The 13384-nt window shown below is 42.2% G+C and overlaps 1 protein-coding gene across 3 annotated transcripts in view; it reads left to right on the top strand.

The window, feature by feature from the left end:
- Positions 1-13384, top strand: part of LOC131032293 (thioredoxin reductase NTRC) — a 220249-nt gene that overhangs the window by 154704 nt on the left and 52161 nt on the right. The window contains exon 10 of one of the 3 annotated variants that reach the window (XM_057963225.2): positions 51-225. The exons of 1 other annotated variant lie outside the window; for it this stretch is intronic. In XM_057963225.2, the coding sequence (XP_057819208.1) occupies positions 51-174 (124 nt within the window). In that variant the 3' untranslated portion in view covers positions 175-225. Of the gene's footprint in view, positions 1-50; positions 226-4833; positions 4862-13384 lie in introns of those variants that run through there. One more of the 3 variants, XM_057963227.2, reaches the window with a different exon arrangement.

Raw genomic sequence — 13384 nt, forward strand, 5'->3', positions numbered from 1 at the left:
AATTGAGTTCATTATTATGTCATGATTAGTAACACATGTATAGAATGCAGAGTAGCCGGAAACTCCTTTGTCCCTCCTTGGGCGCGCGTATCCCCATATCCAAAATGGATACGTATCCGATACAGCCCAGATACATATTTGATACTGTACCCATGCTTGCCCCAAAAACCTTGATTTTCCAACCATGCCGGATATTATGTGATTTGACTTTTTAAAAAATTTGACATAAATCTTCCTAAATTTAATTTAAAAAATCTTCGTTCATGCATTTGTTTTACAAAATATTTGGTATAAACAAAACCTATAGACAAATGAAATGTTTTTCTAGTTTAGTGACCCATTTTTGGGTTATCTTCCAATGCAACTTTTGCATATTGTAAATTGTTAAATCAACTTATAATTACTTATGTCACAATTATGTGTCTACATTGCTTTTGAAGTAATGAAAATCTCCTCTAATAACTTGGAAAATTGTTTTAAATATATGTGTATGTGTTTTATATGAATGTTGTATCTAGCCGTATCCATATTAGGGGTCTTACAAAATGGCCATATCTGCATCTGATACCGTATCCGTATTTGTATCCATATTTGTGTCCATGCAACTTTGATAGAATGAGTTCATTACTATGCTTAGATTAGTAACATGTACAGAAAATAAGATAAAATGTGCAAACACGTTTCCTTTAATACTGTAGTGAAAATGTGACGTTGGCAAGCTTGAAACAGGGTCCCATAAGCTTTCCCAGACAGATGTCTTCAATTATATCAAATATACATGACTTGATATATGGTTTTTTTAGTTTAGACAGCCACTGCTACTTACTGACCTCTAACTATTATAATGCTATATTACATGAGTATTTTATTATTTAATTTTTATACTATTTGAGTATATTCTATGTGGCTCAAGTAATTTTTGTCAGACAGCTGGTCCACCCATACCAACTTCTGCCTTCAAATCTGTCTTGAACTCTCTCGTACATCTTCAATCCTCATCATGCTGTTTTCTGGGATTATCTTTGTTGAGTTTATTTCTAACAAACTCTTTTTCTCATTTTTTAGACATTGCCCATGTTGAATCTTCATTTTCTTTGACTTGTGTCAAATTCATTCCTTTGACTCTTGCACTCTCGATATTTGAAGCCTTTGATTTCTGTAGGCTCTATAATAATTTTGACAATGATAATTTTGACACTGTTGTGGCTTTTTCACACATCGCCCCATTGCAAATGGGGACCCCCACTTTTTTGCTCATAGGTTAGTTCTTTTGCCTAGTTTGCTTTGCTTGCCAGTAGTTTTGGTGTCTTAACCTCTTGCTTGTGAGAAGATGTGATGCCTTTGTCGTCAAGATGTGATAAAGTCGGGCAGTCTAGCAGCAGTCAGGTCCCCCTTTAGACTAGTTTGGAGTCTTCTCAGTTCTAAGTACTCAAGTGATAGGTGAGAGTCAAGGTAGTCATTGGGTGATGCTTCACAACGCAACCTCTAGGTCAGGTCAAGGTGAGTCTTAGGTGTGATGAGTAGTCAAGTTAGGGGACACCCTTAGGTTAGAACATAGAAGCGAGGATCAATCAAGAAGTGATGATCAATCAATTAAGATGAGGTGCTTGATGAAGATGTTTCCCACATGATGATGTTTGATCTAGTGAGCGGCTAAGTATGATGATATGATGAAGTGCTCAATGCAATCAATTACTTGAATGAAGCAAGTGAATTATCCTTGGGTCTCCAAAATCCACAGCACAAAATCCACGACCTTGAAGACCTTAGTGATGATGCTAAATGAAAGTGGCAGTGATTGAGTCTACCCCTTGAATCCTCCAAGTTTGCAAGCAAAGGCCTTTGATGATCAACTTGAGAAAGGAATGACAAAATCAACTTGAAGTGGAAGTCATTGGGTTTGTCCACGAGTCACCAAAATCCACGACTCATGAAAATCCACAACCTAGGGATGATGACTCCAACTGGTCTTTGAGTGCAAGAAATTCACAATTGGGAGTCATTGAGGGTGTTGATCGAGTGAGTTGCATCATCGTTGGAATGTCCGTTGATGCTCTAATTTAAGTTTTGCCTTATTTCGTGATTTGCAATGAACTAATTATTCTTATAGAATTGAACAATGGATGCGTGTGTGTCTATATATTAACCCAATTGCTTATCAAAGAATGTTGAATTCAATCGGTAATGTTACCCAATCTCTTTATAATGATGTGGTGATGGATCCCAAATAAGAAGTCCGTTTTCTCACTGATTATAGGATACGGATCTGTCTGGAACGTCTTCGAACCAATCCTCTTTCAATGCAAATAACTTGGAGTCGGTTAGCAAAGTATGTTTGTGTATGAATGTGCTGATTTACTATATACACAGTCACTGTTTCTGAATGAACTTACTCTAATCATGTGAATATATGTAAGAGATAGTTGTCTCAGTTGGTTTTCTGTTCTAGAGTTCTGTCATTCAAATCATGCGATGATATGGATGCCTTTCCTGCTCAAAGGTTTCTTTATCCATGCGTCTGAACCAAGTAATTTGGTGGTACTAAACCCCACCCAAACACCTGATAGATCGTGGTTCTAGGAGTGCTTGGATCTGAGTACGAGATAATAACAAAAATACCATATTTCTCCCCCTCTTGAGTGTTACATGATCCTCTTTAATATCTCTTGAAGTGGTGATGATGTGAGGAGTTGTATCTCATCAATCATGTCTCTTCAACAACTTTAACTAATCGTTTTTCTAATTCGACTTGACCTTTTGTTTATGGTTCAAATCATTAATTTAACTAATCATTCTTTAGTCGATCTGGGGTATTTCTTTGGACAACAATTATGTGTGAGGGACCTTATGCCTTGGGTTGGTTGGTTTCACTCTTTCCTTCGATCGTGATCCTTCATTGCTAACTAATCAAGGTGGAAAAGTCCTTGGCCTGCCACTTCTGTGGAGCAGTGATTATGTTAAGCATTTTGTACTTGTTTTGTGATCTTTATTTCCTCCTCCACGTGGCTGTCTAATGCTCCCTGAGCGCTTCACATATGGGACCGAAAAATATCCAAGCCAAATCCTTCCAGATAATCGCTGTTATTTGTTACTCTCACTTAATACTTAGTAATATCAAATTGCACCTATAATTCACACCTCTGACTTTGTTTGACTAATCAGTTTTCTTTCCTTTTTTATAAGACATCGTATTAATAGAGATATTGTATTGATTGTTTGACTTTGTCCAATCGCTGTTCCTTATTGTCTGTAGTCAGACTTGTCAAACATATGAAGCCAGTAATATATTCAGACTTATAATTGCTGATCATGATGAGGTCTGCCATCTTAACTTAGTCACTAAGCACTAATTATTATCACTGTCCATTTGTATGTTTAATCTGTCTTAATGAATCGATACTAGATATTCGACTATAATGTCTATTTGGAACTTATCATATTGACATTGCAATTTGGCTGGCACATATACATGATATTCGTTTGCATATTTTTGTCCTGTCCTGTCTTCATGTAAAGATAATACAAGGAGTTTCCTCAAGCTATCAATACTTGATAGAATCTTGTTTTGGGGACATCACAATCCTCAAGTGTTGATGAACAATCTTGAATGAGGTGAAGTGAAATGAGGATCAAGTCAAGGTGGAGGTTGCACTTGCAATGTTTGTCCTTGAGTTGCTCAAATCCGCGACCTAAGAGGTGTGGTGATGACTTTTGTCCTTGAGTTGCCAAAATCTGTGACTTGTGGAGGTCCAGAGCTTGAAGATCTTTGAAGGTAATTATGAATGAGAGTGATGCTATCCTTAAACCTTAATGAATGATAATGAAGATGCCTTGGAGTGAATTGGATGAAGAAATCTTGATGTTGATGATGATCAATCCAACTTTAGCACACCCTTGACTTTTGCTAAAATCCACAACTCAAGGGTGGATGGCAAGGTTGATCCATGAAGTGAAGAAGAAACGAAGAACTCATTCAATCATTGACTTGGAGAATGAAGATCAACAACATGGTGAAGGTGAAGTAATTGACTAAGTGTTGGAATTGGCAAGCTTGAATGATGATGATGACTATCCTCCACTTACCAAAATCCACGAACATGAGAAATCCACAACTTGGAGGTGGATGGTGGCAGTTTATCCTTGGGTTGAGAGAATCCACAACCTAGTGAAGGTAAGTGTGACATCCATATGTTTGAGTAAATGAGCACCAAGTGAAGTGAGTTCGATGAAATGATCAATGCAATCAATGACTTGAGGAAGGCAAGTGAATTGTCCATGGGTCTCCAAAATCCATGATCATCAAGAACTCACGCCCTTCTAAAATCCACAATCAGCAAGAATCCATGCCCTTCTAAAATCCATGACCAAGGTGAGGTGTGAATGCGACCAGCAAGGAGACCTAAAAGTACATTAAGCGATGGAATTAATGAAATGTTGATAAACAAGTTGTCTTCTTAGGGATATGTCAAGGGATAAGGTGCTTATAAAGAGGATAGATGATCGTTTCATTTGATCATCTCAAACAAATTCAGTTCATGAAGATCAATCACAGCAATCTCCATCTGGGCAAAGTCAATTTAATCAAGCTATAGGGCGAATTCAGTCAAGGAGAGGATGATTCAATCTAATATCACAGCGATTTCCATCAAACAAGAGGAAGCAATTCAAATCAGAAACTCAAATGAGGCCTCAGACCTTAAAACATTACAAAATCAGACATGGAAATCAGAGATCAAGTCACCATTTTACCATCATTTAGGATGCATATTAAGATTGAGGGTTGGTCAAATCTGTCTATATCATATTTGTTTGATGCTGTCCTTGATTTTGCAGGCAATGCATGTAATGATGGTGGATGCAAGTGAAAGAGCTCAAGCGATGCATAGGTTTGATAACCAGCAAGGCAGAGGAGGAACATCCCAAACATAACTTCATTAGCAAACAGCAGATTGCAAGGAGAGAAGCACGAGATGATTGAATGATGGTGAAGAAGGACATCTCAGCAGCTTGTGGAGGTCAGGGCTCAAGGAAGGATATCAACATAGTCAATGTAGATGTGCAACTCATGATCGGATGCAAGAATCAGCAAGATGGTGAAGGGGTCAAGATTCACTGGCATAGATAAGGAGGATCAGCTCCAAGATGACAACAGGTGCAAGTGAAATGCAAGAATGTATGAACTTGAGGACTACAAGGATGAGATATTGATCAAGGATCAAGCATAAGGTGAATTTCCAAAGTGGAGAAGGCCGACTCAAATAAGGCTATGCAAGCTGAGGTGGCGACAACTCACCTCCATTCATCAATCAAGGTCAACATGTCCAAGTTCATCAAACTTGACTCATTCAAGAGTGGAGCAAGTGACACATGTCACTTCATCAAATATTGTTTATCTTACCTAACCTCAATTCCTATTGGTTAGAATTCAATGCTGGACATGTGTCCTGAAATATAATTTAATCATTGGTCAAGCACTGCATGTTATGTAATGGGTGTAACAAACCCTAATTAGGATTCTTATCTTGTAATCTTGGCTATTCATTTGTAAAGGGAAGTCTATAAAAGGCTTGCTCTCCTCATTTGTAAAGGTAAATAATGGCTAAATCATTAGCTATTAGAGTAGAGTAGGAGGAGAAGGCAGAAATTGTTGCCAAGCATGTAAATAAACATACTTTTCATTGAATCTATGGTGAATGGTGGTGTTTCTTTTGCATATTGAATGGTTTCTTGTTATATCCTCATGTTAGACGAAGTTCATTGATTGTGACAGAGTAATGTATGGATGTTATATAGTTCCTTGGTTCATACTATTTGTGGTTGCATGATTCTCAACTACAGTGCATAGTTAGCTTGAACATCAAAATGTGCTAAGTTCAATCATGGATATATTTATTCAAGTTGTGCACGTGTATTGGGTATTTGGATGAATGTTCATGATATGAAAACCTTTCATTTCCCTTGGAAGATTGCATCGGTTTTGCATAGTTGTTGGCAACATGACAAAGAAAAGCACAGTTTAAGGAATGTGTCCATCTAAGCATGATCCAGTGCTATCATTGATCTTAGGAGTAGATTAGATTTCTCTAAACTCTCAATCCCTTTTGTATTTTTTTTCCAATTCAAGTAAATTTTCACATTCCAGCAACATTCATGTTCAATGTAAGTCCCCTTTGTGATTCTAGCAATATCACATCCAACCATTGAGTTATCCACACGTCAAGACCTGACCGTAGAAACCTTGGTGTCACCTCGTATGATCACATAGCCTAGCATTCGAGAGGATTTTGTTTAAGAGAGGATAAAATACTTGGTATTTTATTCTGTGTTGCATAGTGTCATAAAAACCACATCAACGAGCACTATGTCTGTAATTTGATCTGCATTTGCTGTTTTATTTTCACTATCAATATCCACCATATATTCAATCTTCCAAATTCTCAAGTTTTAATTGTCACTAAGCTTACCCTTAACTTATCACTACTCCATTGTCTTCAAAGGTTTGAGGGTTTCTGTTAGCCCCTAATATCTTAATATTCTGAGTTGAGAGTTCTAATTTAGTTCTAATGGTAGTAGCATTACTTGTTATCAGGATTGATTAGGCAAACCCAAATTATGAATGGAATTCAATAACCTGAATTTTAACTTGGAAAAACCTGAGAAACAAAAAAATGTTAACATCTTAATAAAATTGGGAAAAGTTGCCATTTTTTATAATTTCTTGTCAAACAAAGTGTGTAGAGATAGAAAATTGAAACAAACATAAATTCTAAGATGTGAAAGATGGAATTTGTTCATGATTTTTTCTGATTATGATGATTACCTTGTTTCGAAGTTAAAAGTTTGAACATAGACTAATTACAGCTTAGTACTTATAAATAGATCATGAAATTACAAAGTAACAGAACACAGCATATGACGTGGTACATTAAAAGGCAATTAAATTGATGTTGAAGCTCCAATGTCCTGGTTCAACAACATTTGGTTGCAGCCATGGTCTTCAAATACCTCCTCCAAAATGGCAAACCCTCATTGCCCATTGATGGCTGATCACCTTTGGTGATTCATTTTGATTCGAGATAAATCTTATCAAGTTATGGGTTGATCATCCTTGAGCTTGCCTGATATTGTGAAGGCATATGTTTGCGATGTCTTCGTTTGTACAAAATGCAATAAATTCAAATTGATTGCAAATTAGCAAGCTACTACTGTAATAAGATTGGTGCCTTGACTTGTAGGTTGTGGTGAACAAATGTCAACTGCTTTTGGGTCAAGTGCTTGTGGTTTTTTGAGTGTATTTCAAATACATTCCAAGTACATTCACATTATGTCCTAGTACTAGTCAGAATCCATTGACTTATCATTCCTATCTCACTTTTGATGGGAGTAATATATTATATCTCTTTATCTTTTGTCTGATTAATAATTTTTTTCCTTAGAAAGGTTTGATTTAAAATCATTTGCATCACCATGTTTTGCATCACGATGCCATTCTCACATTGGTTTAACATGTATGTATCACATTGGCTCAACTTCAAATCACATTTGTTGAGGTATTCATTTGTGTCTTTTACTTTTGTCATTTAGAAATCACTTATAACCAAATTGTCTATCAATCAATTTCAACCTAAACATATATGCCACATTGTTAATTCTAAATCCATAAATTCCATGGATATTCCATACATACGTTCACCAACACGAATCCTTTTATTAACACCTTGTTGGTCACAAGTAAAATGCTTAATTGAACAAAATAAATAGCCATAAAATATGATGTTACTACAAAATCTATGGCTAGTTTTTGTTACATCATATACCTGTTAATGGAGAAAGAAACATACACACGTCTACTTGCTATATCAAATGGTGTAATTCGGCAAACTTATAACAACACAATCAAAGATGAAACAAAAGATTTACTATAGTGAAGCCCAATGCAGGTGAAAACTCCAGCAAGTGAATTGTTAAAAGCAGTTTTTACAAGCTGATCCCTTTGCAAGGGCCACCAAAACACTGTACTAGAATCCTTTTGCTGGTAATTTACTGCTCATACAACTACACTCTCTCAAGAAACACGCTTCCTTTAATTGTCAGTAACTCTAAGACAGTAATATTGCTATGCATTTTGAAGCAAACTGCTATATCTCCTATCACCTAAGTGAGTCCAACTTACCAAGTTCTATCATGAATCTCCATACATCTCCATAGGTTTTAGCTCAAACCAAAGTGGTCTATTTATGCTTGAGGAGGAACATGAGTTGACAAGTGGGAACAAAATGCCTTCCAAGAAAGGTCAGTTGTTATTGTCCTGTGGGATGTGATTGAGAACAATCAAACCTGTCATTTATGTATAGCCCCACCGCAACAAGGTTGACAGCATTTGAACACAGTATCTACACTTTTCCTTCCTTTGTCTTTCCTTTTCTGTGTCTGAGCCTGCCAAGACATCCACTCACACTGTAAGAAATGATTCATTCAACTTTAGATCACACCTAACCAAATTGAAAGGAAGGATTTCAAGTTTGGCATGCAACATGGGCTATAATTGCTTTTTGCTCTGCTGAACAATAACCTGGGCTCTGTATGCTGCATCTTTGCAATCCAATGTTATCGGGAAAAAGTGTATAGTTAGTAATGTTAATTATCAATAGTTAGTTAGCCGACGGGTAGGTAGTTGGAGTCGCGACGGTTGGGTCGCACCCCTTCGGCAGTCATATATTGTACCACCTCCGGGTGTTAGAGGACATGTAATGTTGGCGACAGATATAATAGGAACATCCTTTGACATTAATGGAAAGCTTATTCTGGTACTTCTTTTATATTTGCATTGTACATTGCTGTTCGATTTCTGTATTCTTCCTGTTTACCCAGTGAGGTAAACATTTGGCGCCGTTGCCGACACGAACTCAGGAACGGAAGACACGGATGGCGCATAGACACAATGGGCCTACCCGTTGGTGAAGTAAACCCGGAGAACCGACGACAGCAAAAGACGTGTTGTGTTTTGATTTATGTGTGGAGAAACATGAAATTGTACCACAATTAATGCCCAATTTACTGAATAAAGACAGAAATAAGAAATTAGAAACCGACGAGTGGGAGGCTGCGCAGAAGGCTTTGATTCTGGAACAACGTGTAGAACGTAGACGGAGGCTGAGGCAACTTGCCGAAGGACGACCTGCCGAAGGGTTGCCCGAAGGGAACCAAGGAGGTGTCACGGAAGGTGCAGAAGCCGAGGGGAATTTCTACGCGTTGCCAGACTACGGTAGAGCGAGAAGCCTTGAAGAGTTTCTGGAGGAAACTAGGTTACGGAGAGAACTAGTTGAAGAGACTCGAGATCGGTTCAAAAACTTATCTCTCACGCCACAAAGGGAGGATCACCGAAGGGAGCCGGGCACGGGTGACGACGAAGTGCCACAAAGGGAGGATCACCGAAGGGAGCCGGGCACGGGTGACGACGAAGTGCCACAAAGGGAGGATCACCGAAGGGAGCCTGGCACGGGTGACGACGAAGGGGAAGTTAACCGCACGGTAGGTATAAGGCAGAACACTGTACCTTCGGTCACCACCACAGGAGACATCAGCGGCATCGGAGGAAGTAACTGCACGGTAGGTACAAGGCAGAACACCGTACCTTTGGTCACCACCACAGGAGGCATCAGCGGCATCGGAGGGAGCAGCACCGGAGGGCAGACACAGCCACAACCACCTCCAAGTAGACGATTTCCATCAATGGCGACCAAACAGAAGTTACCCAAATTCAACGGGGATAGCAAAGATGATCCTGCACGGCATTGCCGTACATGCGAAACCATCTGGACAGCCAACGGGGTGACTGACCAGGATGAATGGATGAAGCAGTTCCCCGCCACACTGAGAGGAGTGGCTATTGACTGGTACGCAGACTTGGATAAAACCAGTGTAACTACGTGGGATGAATTGAAGAAGGCATTCGAGAAGGAATTCCGGCTTCTTCGGGATGATAACGAGATAGTTTCCGAAATCTACGGAACAAAGCAAGGGAAGAAGGAGACTGTACGGGCGTACGGGCGTCGACTAAAAGAGTTAGTCGGGAAAATGGAAAGCCAACCGGCCGATGGCTTGAAGAAGAGGTGGTTTGTCGAGGGTTTGAACCCTAAGCTACGACGGAAGATGAAAATTGTGCCTCCAACATCCTACGACGACGCATACAACCGGGCCATGGACCTGGAAAGTGAAAATAAGACGGCCAAAAAGAAGAAGAATAGATCTTCATCATCATCTGAAGATGATGACACATCGGAAGAAGAGAGTAGTAGTGACGAGAAGCCGAGGAAGAAAGTCACAGCCCTTCAAAAAGATATGGAAAGGATGTTAAAAGAATTTAAGACAATGAAGGGGACTACAAGTAAGGACGATGAACTATGGTGCACGGAGTGTAAGGAGAGCGGCCACACGAAAGGTGCCTGTCCCAAGAAGGCATTCTGCGACATCTGCCAGATTATGGGGCATTCTACGAAGGAATGTCCATACAATCTGAAGGCACGTAACCAGCAAGTGCTCTTTGCGCAGGAGCAGCCATCCACATCGGAGGCAAACAATAATGCATCATCTGGAGGATACCGGGACAACAGACGCGGCGGTGGAAGGAATAGCAACAATACCAATAACGGAAGCCGTCTCCAGTATGACGCCAAGGGCCGGCCAATTATCCAATGTAGGGCCTGTAATCAGTGGGGGCACTTCGCCCGTGATTGCACGAAGGAAGCCACCCCTCAGCACCTCTGCCGTTGGTGTGGGCCAGGCGACCATGAGGACGCAAATTGCCCGCAGGCAGGGGTGAATCTCCTCAACATTGAGAAGGCTGAGAAGACTGGTGAGAAAGAAGTATTGGCGATCACCCGCGCCCAGACGAAAAAAGCCACTTATCCCGACCCCCGTACGGAGAAGGAGAGATTACGGGAGGCAAAGGCCAATATTGAACGTGAGATGACAACCGAACGACGGGACAACGAGGTGGCGAGTACATCATTCCGTACGGAAGTGGAAAATAACATCATTGGGCAAATATTGCAGATGGAGGTGCCGATAAAGGTAAAAGACCTTCTAGACTCTATGCCACAATTGAGGACTGCCATCCTCACCAATGTGCAAAGCACCGCATCGTCGAGTGCACCACAGGTAGGGGTTCCCGCCACCGCTACGAAGAGTACACCACAGGTGGAGGTTTCCGTCAGCCCTTCGACTGACCCGATGTTACTAGCCTTGAGCAGTGGTAGACACCCAGCTGTGGTAGAAATGGGTATCTGTGGGACCATTCTGAAGGACACCATTGTGGACGGTGGATCTGGGGTGAATGTACTACCAGAAGAAACATGGAAGCGGCTGGGGAAGCCCACCCTGTGGCCACCCACATTCAACCTGGTGGGAGCGGACCAACACGGCATTAAGCCACTCGGCCTGTTGATGGCCCAACAAGTGACAATTGGTACGCAACCATTCTTGTTAGATTTCGTGGTCATTCCCTCGAAGAAGAAAGGCTATGACGCCATCCTGGGGAGAGTGTGGTTGATCAACGCAAGGGTAAACCACAACTGGAAGAAAAATACACTTTCCATGGAGAAGGGAGGGCGAAAATATACCATTGACCTACACACCCAAAATGTCGGCGAAGAGCTCGCCTCTTCCGACTCGGAGGACTCTAATAAAGGGGAAGGGGGTCCCGATGAAAGTAAGGGCAAGAACGCGATGGAGCCGAACAGTGAAGGGGTGCTAGAATTGGAGGGATGTTCTGAAGATGAGAGATGCTCACTTAACGGGCTCTTCCATTGGCAGATGGAAGATTACGAAATGTTCCAAAGCTACAGGCTCGAAGTAGAGGAACCAGAGCAACCAACAGAGGTGTACCTGCCGGAATACAAAGAATATTGGAAGGGAGACGCCCCAAACCCTGGCGACGTAAATAATCCGAAGAGTGTCGGCACCGATTGGAACCCTGTGTGGAAGGCCGCAGCCTTCAAAATCTTTATTATCCTTCTTCTTCTTATGTACGGGAAGGAGGTCGTGGTCCCTGTAGAATTTGTGGTTCCAGGTCTTTCAATGACCAGTGAAAATAGATTGGCCACCAACGGGTACAAATTGAAACCTTACCACGCGAAGCGCGCAGGGGACCCGAGAGGCCAGATAGACACTCGAGAGTCCGGAGGGGGACCCGAGAGGATGGAAGGAGACTCGAGAGGCCGGGCAGGCGACTCGCCAGGTATAGGACCAAAACAGGAGACTGTCGAGCGAGGAAAACCGAGAAGGATGAAGGGCAATCCCAGAGACACGGGACCCGAACAGACGACTTTCTAAGACATCTAAATTAGGAGAAAAAAAAAAAAAAAAAAAAACACCGTACGGTCGTATGACAGGCGACCATACGGTCAAAAAATAATAATTTAAAAAAAAAAAAAAAAAAAAAAAACGAAGGAAAAGAGACCACCGTACGGTGGCACCACCAACGATGGACACCACCGTGCGGTGGAAGCCACCGATGGTGGAACCCACCGTGCGGTGGCACCACCGAAGGTGGAAGCCACCGTGCGGTGGCACGGTGGCACCACCAACGATGGACACCACCGTGCGGTGGAAGCCACCGATGGTGGAACCCACCGTGCGGTGGACACCACCGTGCGGTGGCACCACCGAAGGTGGAAGCCACCGTGCGGTGGCACCACCGAAGGTGGAGCCCATCGTGCGGTGGAAGCCGCGAAGGGCCGCGTGGGCATAAAGCCGCCTACCGAAGGGAAAACCGCCGAAGGAGATAAAAAGCTACCGAAGGGAAAGCCGCACATGCCGAAGGAGATAAAAAGCTACCGAAGGGAAAGCCGCACATGCCGAAGGAAGAAAAGCAGCCGAAGGGAAGACAATCACCGCACAAATGCAGAAAGAACCAATTACACCGCACGAAGTAGGGAAGTCACCGCACAATTGGAGGTGGTATGGCGGGACATTACAGTGCCTAAAAAAAAAAAAAAAAAAAAAAACGACGACGGATTGAAAAATGATTCGATGACATCTGGAGCCTGGACACTGAAAATATTGGAGTGTAGAAGAAGGGTTTTTGACATCATAAAATATCACAGAAATGCAGTGCGCCATGGACTTTCATGGGGTTCTGAAGGTTGTAAATTGGTGTTGGCGGCGGGGGCGCTGCCCCTCGACCCCGCCCTGTACTGCGACAGGGAGCGCACCTGGGGCGCTGCCCCAGGACCCCGCGAGGGGCGCTGCCCCTCGACCCCACGGGGGCGCTGCCCCTCGACCCCGCTGGGGCGCTGCCCCAGACCCCACGGGGGCGCTGCCCCTCGACCCCGCTGGGGGTGTTGCCCCCAGACCCCCAGTTTATTTTGGAGCTACAGAATAC

This window comes from Cryptomeria japonica, chromosome 8 (assembly GCF_030272615.1).
Source record: "Cryptomeria japonica chromosome 8, Sugi_1.0, whole genome shotgun sequence".
In the NCBI taxonomy this organism is placed as follows: Eukaryota; Viridiplantae; Streptophyta; class Pinopsida; order Cupressales; family Cupressaceae; genus Cryptomeria; species Cryptomeria japonica.